Below are 17,373 nucleotides of genomic sequence, written 5' to 3' on the forward strand. Positions count from 1 at the left end.
TTACTGGGAACCTCTATGATTATGATCAAATAAATGAGCAATGGGCTCATTACTTACAAGTGACTGTGACACAAAGAAACATTCTAGGAAAATCTGAAGCCTACTACAATGAATCTAGTATCTCTTTGCCAGCATTCAGCAATGTGGAAAGATTTAGATAACTGTGACTTAAAGTCCCCCCCAGCTATACCCAGAACTTCAGTAAACAATGTGAATGGAAACTCAGTCGAGGGACCCATGTTTATTCCCTACAGACTGCCTCCACAGCAGCAGACAGTTAAATGTGGATATGCATGAGTTACTCCAGAAAGTAGTATATAAATTATTCACAGGGGGGAAATTTAACTCCATAACCAAACTATCAAACTACCGGAACAGCTGTTTATGTTGCAATAATACCAGAAACCTAACCTAAAGCTGAGACCCCACTGCAACTAGTGCAGTTCCTGCCCCAGGAAAATTACAGACTATTTTCTAGTCAAAGTACACAAAGGGCATAAAATCAATTAACAGTCATGAGAATAAAAGCAAAACAAATAGTAATAATACCTGGGTGGCCTTTATGTACTGCTTTTCCTCAGTAGGTCTTATAGGGGTTGATCCTGTACTGTCACACAGTCCTTAAGCATATTTATCTTCAAATCAGTCTCTCTAGGAAGATACTGTTATCCCTGGTTTATATATGGGGAGCTATTACTCAAAGAGGCACCAATATTGCATGTGAAGTAGGGAACTGAACCAAAGTCTCACTGCTTGTGGACCACATACTGCTCCCTGGAGAACTTTTGGCAAGATGCTGCTCCCTGGAGAACTTTCTGCTAGTTGCTTAGCTAATGGAAAGGTATCATGTTGAAGTATCATGGGAGAAATAGGTCCCAGAAAGAGATTGGAAAGAGGGTAAGGTAAGGGTTTTATGAATTTTCATATGATTTTACCTCATATACATGACATTACAAGCATAGGGACATATGAGGAAGGAATGAACAAATAAATCAACGATAGGCAAAATGTCATTAAGAAAGTATTAGTAATCACATAGATATTAGCATTCCACTTCAAGACTTCCAAGAAACTGATCGACGCCATCAAACTGCAAACAGTAACCATGAAAGTAGGTCCTGTGTGGCAACTGAGTAGGCTTCAACAGTGTGAGGTATTTCAGATAACAGGGAAAAAGTTGGAATTAATCTGAGTAGGTCATCTAGTCCATCATGTTGCCATGAGCAGAACTGCTTACAACAATATCATCTCTGATAGATATATGTTGTCTGTTCTTAACGCTGTCTAATGAAGGTGACAATATCATCTCTGATAGATATATGTTGTCTGTTCTTAACGTTGTCTAATGAAGGTGACTTCGTTCTCTACTTAGGCAGACTACAACAGTTTTTCATTTTCAGTACCATTAAAAAGTAGTCTAATGCTAATACTCAAGTTCTGTCTTGCAGTTTGAGCTCATTACTTCTCACCAAGATAGCTGGGACATGAAGGGCAGATTGACTGCTCCCTTTCACTTCATAGTAGTCTTTTACATACTTGAAGACTGATAACCTATCTTTCTGAGTCTTCTTTAAGGGACCCAGGTTGTTCAGCCTTTTTTCATTCTCTGATGAAAGAAACCCTCTTCTCATCTGTTCTCCTTTAAAATCTTTCCAGTTTCCACATCTTTTCCTAAGTGGAAATTCAAAGCTGACCAAAGCATTCCACAGCATGAAGGTAGATTCCTAGTAGCAGACAGCACCTGGGGTTGGCATCACATTTATATTTCCCCTTAAATCCCAATTCTTCTCCCTCTTCAAAGTGATGCTACAGTGTGAATCCCAGCTGCTCCCACGGGGCTCAAACATGGTGAGGATTGACAGTTCTGTACCCAGGCATGGCTGTCCCAGCTACGGAATCACAGAATTATAGGAGTTGGAAGGGACCTTCGGAGATCATCTAGTTCAACCTCCCTGCTAAAGCAGGTTCACCTGGAGCAGGTTGCACAGAATCGCATCCAGGCAGGTTTTGATTACCTCCAGAGACGGAGACTCCGCAACGTCTCTGGGCAACCCATTCCAGCGCTCTGACACCCTCCAAGTAAAGAAGTTTTTCCTCATGTTGAGATTGAACTACTTCTGTTCCAGTTTGTGCCAATTACCCCTTGCCCTGTCACTGGGCACCACCGAAAGGAGTCTGGCTGCATCCTCTTGACACCCACCCTTTAGATATTTATAAGCATTGATGACAACCCCTCTCAGTCTTCTCTTCTCCAGGCTAAACAGAGCCAGGTCTCTCAGCCTCTCCTTACAAGAGAGATGCTCCAGAAGGGGATATATTCCCACCAGTCAGCGTTGATTTTGTGGTGTGGGTTTACTAGGGGGGAGGTGGATCACGGGGAGCCTGGAGCCTCTCTTCTAGCAATGTATGGCGTGGGAACAGCCAGGTTACACAGGCAGAGGCACCTGGCTCAGCAGCCCTCCACTCACCAGGGCCCTGTGTCCCTGTCAACAATGATGATAGAATCTCTAACTCCTGTCGGATTATTTGTCACCTCACCAACCTATCTCTTAAGTAACCCACCTATGCTATTGCCATTAATTAGCATTTCATCATTAACTTAGGCAATCTTCATCTTTAAGGAACATGCACCTCTGTGTTCTCTGAAATCTGTTTAGAGATCTAAAGACGTGATAATCATAGCACAAGATGTGAGAAATCTCCAATAACGCCTATTTTCCCCCTCTCTCCTTTCGTCACGTAAGTCCTAAACTGCTGAGGCAGGCAGCTATTCCGGCGGGTCCCACAACTGCTTATGGAAACGGGCCCCGGCTTCGAAGCTCTGGCAATACGCGCGTCCTTCGTGGCCGTCGGAGGACAGGAAAGCCGAGCGGGGCGGCGTGACGGCACAGGGCGGGCCGCCCTGACCCACACCTCAGCTCCCGGGGCGGCGGCAGCCCCTCTCCTCAGCGGGCCGGGGCCGCCTCACGGGGCCGCGCGCCCAATCGCTCCCCTGGGGTAGGGAGGGGCGGAGCGGGGCGGTGCGCGAGCGGCGGTGCATGCCGGGACGGCCCATATGAGGGGAGCGCCGGCAGGGGCCTTCCGCTCGCCCGACCTCTCACCCGGCGGCGATCGGCGGCACAACACGGAAGTGCGATGGCGGCCGCGGCGGAGGAGGCAGCGGGAAGCGGCGGCGGCGGCTCCCCGTCCTCCGCCCGGCGGCGGCTGCGCATCATCTCCGGGCACCTGCGGGGCTCGCCGCGGGCTCCGGAGCGGGAAGCGCTCTCCCCGAGCCCCTGCAAGGCGCAGGGGGGCTCTGCCGGGCCGGCCTCCGGCTCCATCCCGAAGAAGCGGTGGGTGCAGGCGGGGGTCCCCGCGGGGCAGCGGGCCCCGGGCCGCGCCGGGGGGAGTCCGTGCCGTGCTGGGCGGGCTCCTGGAGCAGCCGGTTGTCGGTGCGGGTCGGCGCTAGGGCAGGCTGTGCTGCGGAGAGCGGTCTCTCTCCCGCCGGGGGACGGGCGTGGGCTGACGGGGCTCGGGGGAGGCCCCGCGGGGAGCGGCGGGGATAGCGGGGCTGGGAGACGTGGGGAAGGCAGCGGCGGGGAGGAGGAAGCGAAGCCCAACCGCCGGTCAAGTGCTGAAGCGATTCGCCGCTGTAGGAGCTGGATGAAACCGAAGGAAGGTGGTCTGCAGCCTCGTACTTGTGTCTGTAGTAAGTGGGACTGTGTTAAAATGGAAAGTCATTCATAGGCACCTTAATAACTGGAGGAGTCGTTCAATATCTGTAAAATACTTTGGGGCAGCTGTGATGAAGACTGCAGCACGTGTGAGAAGCAATGTTTGTGTATGGGCTTTCAGTCCTCCTCTGTTCACAGATGTGTGGAACCTTCGCCTTATGTGAATGCTGCCAAAAAAGTACTCATACATTGGGCTCTAACTCAAGTTTCTTAGAAATGCATAGTTTTAAGCATATTAACTACTTTTTCTGTTTCTTACTGTGTTTAGTAGTAAGGAATCTCACGTGACCTGAGAATAAAGGAAGGCAAATAGTCAAATTGTGTGGCTCAAAACTGTTTCGCTGGCTCTTGGATTTATTTTTCTGCTAGATTCTTTTAAAGCCTACTATTATAATAACCATGATGTAGTTTCATGTATCATCATGAGGCCCACCTTTCTGTTGGGATGGACTTGTATTTGTTTTGTGATTTCCCCTTTCTTGGATGGGATATTCTGTATGTGTTGATTTTCTATATGTCTGTTGGTGTGCTATCCTGTAAGAGCATTTTAAGGGTTATGTTATAGACAACCTACTGCTCTCCATCGAGCTGCATACAGGGACTAGTATGTTGGAGTATGGAGGTGGTAAAGAGGCAGATATGGCAAGTAGTGGATAAGAGAGTTGTTGCTCCTTTGAGGAAAAATCCATTCAGCCCATCATTTGCTCTCAGCTTTTTTCAAAAAGAGAGCAAGGGTCAGTCTAAATTATTCTAACAGGCCATTTGTGGCTCAGGGCCACAAGCTGAGCTTGCTTGCCTTGGGAGGACTGGGATGTTATGGGCATGTAGTCAAATGTTAACAACTTTGAAAGTCTAGGTCTCACTGAGGAGGATTTGATGCTCTTGCAGGAGGTGTGTCAAACAGTGCTGCTCACTGGGAGAAATCACAGATGGGTCATTCCAAAATTGTTGTCTTCCATGTTGACTTTTTCTTTGGTTTGGATTTAGGAAGAAGTCCCTGTTTCTGAAAAAATATCAGTTTAGCTAGTTTTCAGGGATTTATTTTAAATAGATTATTGTGTAATTTCTACAGCCAGTTATTGCATCCTTGAAGAGCAGGAGAAACAAGCTTTTGTGAAGATGCATGTGACCTGAAGGATAGCTTCTTTCTCTGTGGAAACAGAGGCATAGTGAACTTAACACCTGTACTTCTACAAGTTATTGATATTGCTCTCCCATATTAGGATTTGCTACAGGATCATAATGGATTGCTATTTTTACTCTAAACTTGTTCTGGATTAAGAATAAAAACTATCTTGTTTCAAGGAGCATATGACCAAAATGGATAGCTGCTGCATACTTTGCTGTAGGAGTGTAAGGGAGCTGCTGGAAAGCTTGGTCTGCACCACGGGTACAACTGTCTTTGTACCTACAGCCCAGCCTTTTGTATGTATAGAAACGAAAGAACCTTAAAGAGAGCTGTATCTCTGTCTTAAGGTTCCCTCTGAACATCTGAAACATGGTTGAACATGTTTGGGATATTGCATGTGAAAATTCTCATAGTGAAATATAGCTTGGATATAAAGATCTAGGCAGAGTTTGTGTTTTAAGAGACTACCGAGGTTTTGGAGTGATGGGGGAGAAAGACAATGCTGTTGCCTATACTAATTTGGAGGCAGCACGTGATGAGTACCTGAATCCTGTTCTAGCGGCATTCAGCTAATCTGGAGCTGGTTGATCTTTTTGTGAGACCTAAAGCTGGATTGAAAAATCTGGTAAAAATAACTGACCTATAGATGGGTACAGTGATGTTGCGTGGCTTTATCAGCAGTATTAGGACAATCCAAACCCAGATGCTTTTTTCATGCAGTCTTCTGTATGGTGATTTGGCTTGTCTGCTGTTGTGGTTTAGGCCAAAATCCACTACTGGGGACCTGAGGGACCCCAGATGGGACCAACAGATGCTCCCCTCTACCCCTCTTCAAAGAGAGAGGCAGAGTAGGGGAAAAAGACGTATGAGTTTAGAAGAAACTAAACTACTTTAATGAAATATTAATAATAAAAAGGAATAATGAAAAAATATACAAAACAGTATCAAGCTCCTGAGATGACAATCACGTCACCAGCTGGCACTGGGGCAGTCCCAGGCTGGACTCAGTGACAGATGGGAGCTGGATTCCGGATCTGCATTCAGGATTGGGATCACGGGCAGACAGAGTCCTCCTCAGACATTGGCCATTGAAGGAAGAGAGCAGACCCTTTGATCCCTCAGCTTTTATACTGAGCATGAGGCAGATGGGATGGAATACCCTGTTGGCCAGTTTTGGGTCACCTGTCCTGTCCGCTCCTCCCTGCAGGTGGGACCCCACTATGCTTTTCCACTTCTGACCCGCCAACGGGGCAAATAACACGGTTGGTTGGCCTTGGGGGTTATAGCAATAAGTATAAGCAGGAGCTTCTCTGCATACCATGCCTGGGCATCAGCTATGAACAATTGATCTTATTGCTCAGAGAGTGAACACTGTCTGCACAATATGCAGTTAATTCCAGTAGTTAGAAGAGGCCCAGCTAAGAAGCGAAGTTGGTGAACAAAATTGGTTCTGTTTTACCTCAAGCCAGGACATCTGCCTCTCTTGAACTATTACTTTAATTTTTCCTTGCAAAGCTGCAGCCAAAAGAATGAAAATTGTGCCTAAGCTACATTTTTGCCTGTTGCCTCTTTCCTGTAGTGTTTGGAATGGTGTCAAAGCTACAGACACTATTGTACCAGATTTAGGTGCACTCTCCTCATGTTGCATTTCTTCTGCAAAGTAGAAAACTTCCTATGACAAAAAAACCCTTTGTAGTACTTTAGGTGGATGTCTCTGATCACAGAAATCTGCTTATCCAATAGTCACTAGACAGGCACCTGTGGAAACATGGCTTTCTTGTTGATTGTTCAAAGACCAAACTGTTAAGGATCTTATCTAGACATTTTTCATCACTGGTGAGGGGAGGAAGGAGAGTATGTGAAACTGACTGAGAGTCTGTAGGTGCTCACCTAACTGTCACTGTTTACAAATAAAAAGGTCTCTGAAGGCTAAATGATCTTCAAACAAATCAATTTGCAATATGCTTCCTACTTTTTAAAATTATGGTTATTGAGATGGGAAAATTCCTCAAAAAAGACAAGCAATGATATTCTTAGATTTCACTCGAGTATATTCATCTTAGGTACTATGAGTGGAGAGATGTTATTTCTTGGTGGCATTCCTGGCTTGAATTGTATATTTTAATTTGGTGTCGCAGTGGAAGGTGGGGTTCCTAGTTATGCAGTGTGCATTGAAGGCTAAACAGGAAGATAAGCATGCTAGAAAACTTTCCAAAAAAATTGAGCTGGAAAAAAACCTCTTCCTTGAAATTTCTTTTTCTAAACTTTCATGTTATGCTGTTGACTTTTGTTGACTGGTTACTAGTAAGCTCACTTTAGTGAGACACGAGTTAAAAACTTGCATACAGTTCTTTTGAAGATTAAGTACATGAATTGTTCAACTTGTACTGCTTTGAAAACAGTAAGGTGCTATAACTCCCGAGAACACAGTTGTACCAGAGTAACTGTTACGTATGCTAGAAAGTAAGAGTGCCTCAGAGGTGGAGCATGCACTGATGTTAATCTTGCCATAATTGCTTGTAGTATAACTTATTCAAATCAACCTTTAAACAATTTGGCCCTTGTTAAAAGTGTATATTGATTGAGTCTAACTAAATGTTGACTCAGTAGCTTGTAGGCTTAAAATTTTTCTGCCCTGGAGCAAGAAAAAGCAGGGCAGGATTTCCTGATTTTCCTATCTCTTTGTGGAGAAGCTTCTTTCCTGTGGGATGAAGAGAGGCTTGTGGATCTCTTAATTATTATGGGCATACTGTTATCCAGGGTAAACTAAGGGATGAGTGTGTAGCCAGCTGCCTGCTCTATGTCACGTTCACACCCAGGTTAATGTGTTAACATTGCCATACCTTTATATAGACTCTTGCAATTCTTGCTGTAGTTGCAGGTAATGATTATGAGTATATTAAGCAGTAGCATAAATTAACTCCTAAGGAGTTGATACTACTTGAAATTAACAAGTAATGTCAAAGAGGCTTCATATCTTACCACCAATAGTCAGGGCAGCCTTTATTATAAACACTTAACTCTTTAGACAACAGTGTTTAAGCAACACTTGACACTGAACTGAATCCTGGTATAGCTGACTTCTGAGCTGAAGGTGGTGGAAACTTAGGGCAAAGAAGGAAAGGGCATGTGCCACTAGAAAGCTAACGAATCAGAAGAGGGAGAGCCTGTTGCATTGAGGAAGGTGTGGTAGTTCACAGGAGGCTTTGTGATCGCATCAAAGCGGTTAATTGCTAGTCAAGTTAATGCTTGAATGCTATGAACACATAAAGTAAGAAGATTCTCTTATGGAAACATTAGCCTGATAAAAGAACATGTCATAATCGGAAGGCAGATGTGACTTCACATGCAACAGCAGTTCCTGTCTGTCATTGAGCTCCAAGTAGTTGAATGTTGGGCAGATGGCATGTCAAGAGCTCTGTAAGAATGTAACTAATATAATATGTATTGCTAGGTCATTTGATACCAAGTAAACCAAACTGGATGTAGTAATTGGCTAAATTTTATTAGAAAAAAACCCTAGATAGAAGATAGAAGTATAAAGTATGTTTAATATATACAGTACCATATGGATTATTATATGAAAGCATGTAGCAATTTACAGCAAAAACTGAAAGGATTTTTTAGATTGGCCTCTTGATATCTACTGAGATCTGAACTGTTGTGTACAAGAAAATTAATGTGTATATTTAGCTATTTATTTGAACTTGATTTGTTTATTTAAACTGAGTAGAATGATCTGTTAATGCAACAGACTAGAGTAATTACTTGGACTTCCTAAAAGCTACTTTGAGCTGGAGTAAAGTAAGGATGTCTGTAGTGTAAAGGGCTGCAGCCAACTAGGCTTTCCTGAAATGTTACTATATCTTTTAGTAGAGAACAAATAACGTGAAGTATTAAAAATCACTTGTAGACTGAATGTAATGGACAAGCGTAATTCTTCTGTAGTGTTATATCTAAAATTGGGCTGTTGTGTGCAAGTCTTCAGGGTTGATAGTATAGGTCAAAAAGTGTTCTTCAGCAGTTGTCTGTATTTGCTACAGAGCATGCTAAAAATTCTTCATGCAATAGATAAAACAGTGTTGTCCAGGAACTGATCTTGTTTTGTTTGAGCAAGTAAATGGCAGACAATTGATTCCTTCATTGACTTTTTTTTTTAAGATAGTGAAGCAGGTGGCTTGGTTTTGCAAGCTTTCAAAAAGTACTTCTGAAAGAACTGATCTGTAGTGTTTGAAAAAAATCTTTAAGTGCTTGTTTATTTACTGCCTGGAAGTAGCCATGTGCATGCATTTTTGTAGTAGAGCAATCTCTTTAAAGATAAAAATGAAACTGGTGTCAACTGAATTAGTAGGTGGAACAGAGATAACTTCAATAGAAGTATTCTGTTGCACAAGAATCGTCATTTGGCTAAGTGTATATGGAGAAGCACAGGTATAATGTCTTGGCTTTCTTGACTCTTTAATTCATCTTAATTGACTTAAGCTTTCTATGAAGGAACACTAGAGAAACATCAATTTCCTCATTCCTTGGGGCTTTGTTTATTACAATGTGGTGAAATGAAGAGTAATGAAACAGTTGAGGCTAGGGATGTGTAAGGAGAGTTAATGTTTGTTTTATCAGAGAGTAGGTTTTTTTTGGTTGTTGTTTTTTTTTAAAAGCACACTGCTTTAGGGTACTTTAAAGGTTAAAGTCTTATTTTATGTCTAAAATCTTGTGTCTGCATTACCTGCTTACTGTAGATGTAAACTGTAAATATAAACCCAGGTTTGTGTTGCCATATCAGATATTCAGCAAACAGAATAGCAACTGAATCAGGTGTATGTGCAGTTTTAGCAGCTGAGAGTGTGGGCTACAGAACTTGAATGTGTCTAAGGTTATGAAACATGTTATTTGACTTCAGACTTGAGAGCGATTACACTTGGTTTGCTGCAGGGAAGATCCTCCAAGAGGGAAGAGGTATAAGAATGACAAACACAGTGGATACACCCTGCCTGCAGCATGGCATTCTTCTTCCGATAAATCATGCTTTTGCAAAGTAGCTCTTGAAGGGATTCCTTGGGCTATGTTCTCTTTTGAAATTTCCAGGCACCTGATACTAATTTACTACTGGCTTCAAAACCACTCTGGAGTGGCTTGCTTGCTTGTTTGAGAAGTGTGACTATATAACCCAGACTGCTCTAGAGGAGAGGGAGAGTAACCTTCCAGTATCACCTGTGGAAAGAACTCTGAATTTCTAGCTGAGGTAGGCTTTGAAGAGTTGCTGTTTGTGTAACATCTTGTTGTTGTAGTTCCTTAGCACTATAATACTACCTCGTTCTGCATCCATGTGCTGAGTTTTGCAGGAGCTCTGTAATATGCAAGACTTGCGTGGTTATATTAGGCAAATGCTAGTGCTTTAACCCATGTGGTAGCCCTAAAAGCTGCCACTTTAAACTAATTTCCAAGAACGCACTGGTTCTTGGATCACAGAACAGGAGTGTCTGAGTATTTTAAAACAACCCATACATAATGCTGAGCATCAGCTGGTGATTGACTTGAAAATGCTGGTGGTTATTTTAAGGAAATTGATGTGAGCATCTTGGCTTTGCTGCACCTGAGTCACATTGATTCAGCTGGGTTGAACTGCACTTTCATCTTGCTTCTCTGAAGACAAGACATGAAACTGTCACTTGTCCTTTGAGTAAATTAGCCTGTTTGTCTGTTTTGTGTATAATGTACCAGATCATCTGATTATTTTGGAGAAGGAGGAAGTTTTGTTGAGATTTATGTGACTAGATGGTACGTTTGTGTAATGAGGAAATTCCATTCTTTGTTAAATCACATGATACTGATGTTTGGAGTTCATTCATTGCTTTATCTTGGCTCAGATATTTCGTTGAACATAATCTCATAACTTCATCATAAGCAAAACAAACTGTTTACTTCTGGTGTTAATATCAATGCTTTAGACCTTGGAAAATAAAAGGCTCTCTAAACTGTTGGTGACGCTTTTGCAGTGTAAAACTCTTCTTGTCTGGCTGTTATATATATTGTGTATGCAGATGTCTGATATGCGCTTGTGGTGTGAATCTGAAACTACTGAAGAATTATATTTGTGGTATAATTTCCACATGGGTTCAACTTCAGATGCTGAGCTTGGATATTTGTGGGAGACCCTGTGCTTGTTCTTCAGTCTCCTAGGGAGAGATAAGAACTCTTTCAGCCAGTAACCGTGCCTCTCCCTAAAACATGAGACTTGGAAAGTGCTGGCAGGTACAGTTGTGTTGAAGTAATGTAGGTCCAGAGGCATTCGCCTGCCCAGCTGAGCCTTGGGAGCACCAGCTCAGCTGGTGAGTGGGGGTGCCACCTTCATCCCCCCCCCCCCGCCTCAGGCTGGGAATGCTGCCACCTTGTCAGCTTCTGCCCAGTTTGTAGGCACCTTCACAGTTGTTTGAGAGCTTAAATATAGGGCCTTGGGCTGTGACCTAAACAGTGTCCTGCCTGGTGTCTCCTTGATTACTCCATTGGCAGTTTTCCAGATAAATGCAGAAAACGCTTGACTTGTTGAGCAAATATTTTACTGTAAAAATCCTTGTTGCATTGAGCCAAACTATTGTTTCAAGTGTTGGGCATTGTAATGGAAGTGAAATATTTAAATTCACTTAACCTGGTCACACTGTTTTCATCTCTTATTGTCACTGTTTCCATGGTAATTTGTTTTCTTTTTTTTTCCCCCTTCAGGCAATATCATTTTGTGTGTGTATATAAATATATATTTTAAAAGTTAAGCAAGCTTTTCTTTGTAGTACTTCATACATTTTAATAGTGAATTATGGCTTTTAAGTTAGAAGGCAAGAAAGAACTGGTTATTTCCTGCTATCTCTGGCTAAAATATTCCACGTTTCTATCAAAGGTTAAAGTAGTGTTAGTGAGCTTGATATTCTGTTGAAGCCAATGTACTGAATAGGAAAGGTGTTGTCTTTAAATGAGACAGTTCAGGTGCAATACAGAGCTGAGTAACATCAAGTTTAAAGCAAGAACAATACCAAATGTTGGTGAGTCTCTTTGCTATATATATTCTTGGAAAGGGGTCTGGGAAGGAAAATAGGAGGGTGTGTAAATTATATCTTGCTACACATAGAACATGTAGCATGAACGTGTCAGTTGACTAAGCCAAACTGAGCATCTTTCTTTTTTCGGGCTAGGACATGCAACTTTTTTAACATGTTTTGAGAGATTCTGATGTTATTCAGAGTATTCTGGTATTATATGGGGTATCCAGGTTATTTTTGTTGTTTTGCCATTTAGCAAATTATTGAATTTTTGAAGAATGAGAATAGAAACTATTAAAGCAAGGGAAATTTTGTTTCAGATGGTACAAAATACTAATGTGTTAGAGGATGCATGACTTGTAAAGTCTAGGTAGTAAGTAATAAGTCGCAGATCAGTGTGTAGTTTGAATCCCTTGGTCTCGGAGCCAGGATTGGATAAGTTGAGTACTTGTACATGGAGGGAGCTTTTAATGTGCGCTTAGGTCTGCAGATGCTCAGCAATTCTTTCTGCCCATTATACTCTTCTGGAATGAGTTTAACACTGAGATTTTGGGAATGAAAACCTTGGGAAATGTAGGATACATGGATTGCTCAGTCACAGCCTGGATCATTCTTGAGAGCCAAGGTAAACATGATGCATGGTGCTAATCTGGCAGGCAGCTCTAATTGCTACATACACCAGGGCATTACAGAGAGCAGTGGGAGTGCTGCACTGGAGCTGGGGTGTGAAGAGCTTTTTCCAAGGGATGGTGGATGTATAAATAATGCTGCAAAAGTGCAGCATGAAGATGAGGGAGGAATACTGTTACAACACTTATGATTAGAAAAAGACTTTCTTCCTCATTTGCCTTCTGTTTCTTATTACGCTGTCAAACTACAGTTTTAATTTCCAAATTTAAGCTGGAAAGACAAGGGAAAGCAGAGCAGGCATGTTATAGTGCATTTCCCTTATTGAGGAGGTTGGGGTAGTGAGGCAGACCTGGGGAAGAACATGCTGCCCTGGCCTCTGTCTTGCAAAGCTACTTGCGTATCTTCTGAATAATATGTCAACTAATATGTAACACCCTTCCAAAAAATTCTGCTACAGTCTTTGAATTTTATCAGTATGACGTTAACATCGCCTCAGTAGTCAAGGAGGCTGGGTGTCTCCTGCTTTCCTCTGTGCTGAAGGTAATTCTGAGCCCTTGAGGTTCACTAGCTCCTCTTCATGAAGAGCATACCTTTCAAATGGTATGTGAGAAGGTCTAAACAGCTTGGTCTTCACTGCAAGCCATGTCAGTTACAAATCAGAGCTGACTAATCAGTCATTCTTTTAAAATATGTGGTTTTTTAGCTTCTTCTCGGGGGGAGCTGCATGTATTTCTTCTAACTTGTTCTTAGTGTGTAGGCATGAAGTGCTAGGAACTACAATAAGTAAATCAAACAGCAGTTCTTAACTGGCAGTATTCTAGTATGGTGAATAACATGTTACAAAACCAGCTCTTTCTGTCTCCAAACAGAAACCTCAGACTTGCTTAGTATAGTTTTGAATATAAAAATTAAATGTTTAACTTCTTGTGGTGTTTAACTGTCACAAGATACAATACTGTCCATTATGTGGAGGTGAGGGAGGAAGTCTGACTTTGTGTTATGAGGTAGCGGAGGTCCTTTAGAACGAGCTGCTGTCCTACAGGCATGCAAACTGTTAAATTAGATTTTAATTTAATTATTCTCATCACACCATTAACAAGAGCTATGTTGTCAGGCAGAATAAACCTTTATGTACTTATTTTATTCAGGAATAGTTCAACCTGAAAACAAACACTTAAGAGTTAAAACTATTAACCTCTGTACTGTATTTTAAAGCCTGATGAAAGCATCAGGTAGTCTAACACCAACCTGGAGAGTAGACCTTTAGAAAAGGCAAACAACTGGGAATGCAGTCAGTTTAGCAGAAAGATGTCCTATCTGGGTCTTTGTTCAGTGCCTTAATAGTACCTCCCCTGGATTTTGTGGGAAGTATCTATCTGTACCGACATCAGGACTAATGACAGTTTCAAAGCTGTGCTTTATCAGTGTATCTCATGTCACCAGTTCCTTTAGAGCCTGGTCTTTTGTGTCTTGATCTGTCTGATTATCTCCAGCTTTGCAGTTAGTTTCTCTAGCCTGTTTAGTGCATGATACTTGGCATACTTATTTTGGCACTGCCTTGCAAGAGGACTTACCTCTCTAAATTGGAGGGGAAGCTGCTTGAGCCTTCCTCAAATTTTGCTTATTGATATAAAAGTCTGTTCTGACTGTACAGGATTCAACAAGCTGCGGAGATGAAGTGTATAGAAATACTACATTTAGTCAGCAGAGGGAGAAATATTGCCTTGAGGAAGACTGAAATGATGGGGGTTTGAAGGGAACATCTAGTTTTTTAAAAAAAAAAAAAAAAAAAAGCCACTTGATTTGGCCAATTCTTTGTCAGCCTGTTTGCAGCTGGGAACAGCTCAGCTGTGTATGACTGCATGTCTTTGTGGAATATGTCATAAGTAGATACAATAGTTAATATACATACAGGAATATATGTAAAAATAGTCAAGACTGCATAACATGCCTTAAGAACACTTATTCATAATCTCTGTCAGTGCAATAGCACAAGGCATTCCCGTGCTATTGAACATGAGTGGATCCTTGCCTTTTTCTGAGTGAATACTACATGTGTAAAGATGGAGTCTATTGGAAGAGGAGGCAGCTGAACAGAGAGGCTTCTGTATCTGGACAGCTGTCTGCTCAAACATGTAAATTTTGGCTGGCATTTTAGAATATGTTCCTCAATGTGGAAGAACAACATAGACTGGCTATTTCACAAAACTGTATCAGTACTGAAACTGCTCTATAAAGTTTACTTAAAGTGCTAAATTTGTCAAAGGCTTGTTGAAATGCCTGATTCAAACAATTGTAATGAAATACGTGTCCATGGATTTTTTCCATTTGATTAATTAAAACCTTGTATACAGGCTGTTTGAAGAAAATGAATTTTGATTGAGCCGAGTCTATTTAATTACAACACTGACAGTATGTCAGCAGCCTATGTTAATGTTATCTTTATAATGAAGGCCTTTGGTAATCAATCATCACCCAGTTATCTTGTATGGAATGCTGGAGTTATAACTGACTTGAGGCTGTGCTTTTTCTGCATCATGAGGTCTTTTTGAAATGGTCACCCCTAATAATCATCTTACTCTTACATTATACAGTCAAAGAGTAAGAGCTACATTCACTGTATATAGTGGAGTGATGTAAATCATCTGTTTTCACACTTCTTTAAGATGCCTAATATCAACTAAAATTCATTCTTAGGGTAGTACTTCATTTCTAATGTAAGCAAATAGCAAACTGTTTAAGCAAAGCTAGATTAATGTGTAATTACTCTTTTTATATCCCTGAGTCTTACATATGTTTACATTGATATCCTTCTGATGACTTTAATTATAATTAAAGACATCCTCTGTTTTGGTGTGGTTATGCTTAAGGTATTTCAGTTTTGTGGTTGTATTTTAGCAGTTGTAGGTTTGTTAGTTTTTTTCTTTATATTCCATTTCTTATGGTGCATGCTTTGAGGTCACAATCAGGTTGTATTTGCTATGTTATTCCTGCAGTTCTTGGGTTGTTTTTTTTTTTTTACTTATACATTTGGATTGAAAATATATCTTTGGCATCTGAGTTGCCTCACCAAGTGAATGTTATTAAGAATGCAGTGAGGTTACCATAGTGATGTCAAACAACTAAAATTTAATTATTCTCTTGACGGAGTATAATAATGCTAAATGTCTCTTTCATTCTAAAAATATTTAGCTATTACCTATTTGTTTGTTAGTATTTTTGTATATATTTAAAAACAAGCATCTTTCAAATGTTGCTCTTGCCAGTTTGAGAATATTACCATACAGTGTGCATTTGTTTTAAGCTGTTTGTTTTTATAAAAGATCTTGTCTTTCAAGTGTTAGGGTGCAATTTGAAGAAGTAATGGTTGTGGCTGCAGAAAGACTTTTTGCTTTATTAAGCTGTGCACTTTTAATACATACTTGATTTCTTGAATTGCTGTCTGAGATTTTTCACAAAACCATATAACTGCAAATCGCTTCTGGCTTGCAATATGCTAATGTTCACACTTATATACTTTTTTTCCTTTAAGGCAAGAACTTCTGAAGTGGAATGGATGGGGTTATAATGACTCCAAATTCATCTTCAATAAGAAGGGCCAAGCAGAATTCACAGGGAAAAGGTAAGTTGAAAATTTCTGTAACTGAAGTATCTTAGAGATTTTTTTTTGAAGAGAGTTTAAAACTGCACTGCTCAGTTAATCCAAAGAAGGCAAAAAAAAAACTTGCTTTATTTCATAGAATAGGTTACTAGTTCTGAATATAACAGGTTTACTGAATTCTAGACACAGTAGTCCAAATTGTAGTAAAATAGACTGTGTGGCTTACTGAAAGGTTTGTTGAAAGTATTATAAGGACAAATTAATGTGAGTCTTCTCTGTAACTTCATATATGCTATACATTAAACTTCCCTTGGAGAATGGAATCAGACTGAGAATCTGCACTGTGTTCTAAAGCTTTATCAACATGCAGCAGGTCAGTGCAGCTTTGCCAGTTTTGAGAATCTCTTGAGCATCAACAAGTTGCTTTATCAAACTTCCAATTCATGTGTTAGGTTTTTTTAACCATTGTGTGTGGAGCTACTTTATCCTCTGAGTTTAAAAATATAAACTGCTTTTCAGTTGTATGTTCTGTAGTAGCAGTACTTCTGACTTATTATCTACTATCCTTTTGTATAGCAAGCTTGTTTTTCTGAGAAATACTACTTTTGAGGCAATTATGTTAAAATTAAGTCTACTTGGGAATCTCTTCACTTTCTTCCAGTGGGATTTAAGCCTGTCACTTGACATCTTGCTGATTTTCTGCCTCAGTGGAAAGTAGTCTTGTAGTCTCTTCTCTGGTTTAAAGGAAAAGAATGAAAATACGTCTGAAATAAGTGCTATCCTTCAGAAAAATTTCTTCCTGGTCTTTGAGTTTGTGTAAACTAGTATCAGCTAGTTTGAGTCAAAGCTGCAAAAACCTAACTGGGATGTTGAGCCCTCTAATCCTTAATTTCTTAATTTTCAGGCCCAAATTAAAATGCAAAGCCTTGTCTTAGGCACTTCAGTTCACTGTATAATATTTAGGGAGATCTAGGTGGTCTGTCTTCTCTTGCCATGATTCTGATTCTTGTCGCTTTGATACTCATTCTTTCATCTGATATGTTTAGTTTATCTGGGGTAGGTTACGCTGCACAGAAAGCTTATGCAGTGTGCTTTGAAGGCAAAAAAGGTAAAGAACGGGACTTGGATTTTATTTTTTTGGGTGGAAGCATCAAGGCTGCTTTTTGAGTACCAGTCCCTATTCTAGAATGGGAGAGAATGGTGTGGTTTTTTTCCCCATCTGCATTCCCTCTGTAACTGATAGATAATATTAGAAATGCCCTGCTGGGC

General features: G+C 40.9%; 1 protein-coding gene across 1 annotated transcript in view; it reads left to right on the forward strand.

The window, feature by feature from the left end:
• Nucleotides 1-3,135: 3,135 nt before the first annotated feature.
• AGPS (alkylglycerone phosphate synthase) overlaps nucleotides 3,136-17,373 on the forward strand; it is a gene marked incomplete at its 5' end in the record, with an annotated part of 57,546 nt that continues 43,308 nt past the window's right edge. The window contains 2 exons of the mRNA XM_082484498.1: nucleotides 3,136-3,332; nucleotides 16,036-16,125. Coding sequence (XP_082340624.1) covers nucleotides 3,136-3,332; nucleotides 16,036-16,125 — 287 coding nt within the window. The remainder of the gene's footprint in view (nucleotides 3,333-16,035; nucleotides 16,126-17,373) is intronic.

The sequence above is a fragment of the Vanellus vanellus genome (assembly GCF_965231255.1).
Source record: "Vanellus vanellus genome assembly, chromosome: 5".
Lineage (NCBI taxonomy): Eukaryota > Metazoa > Chordata > Aves > Charadriiformes > Charadriidae > Vanellus > Vanellus vanellus.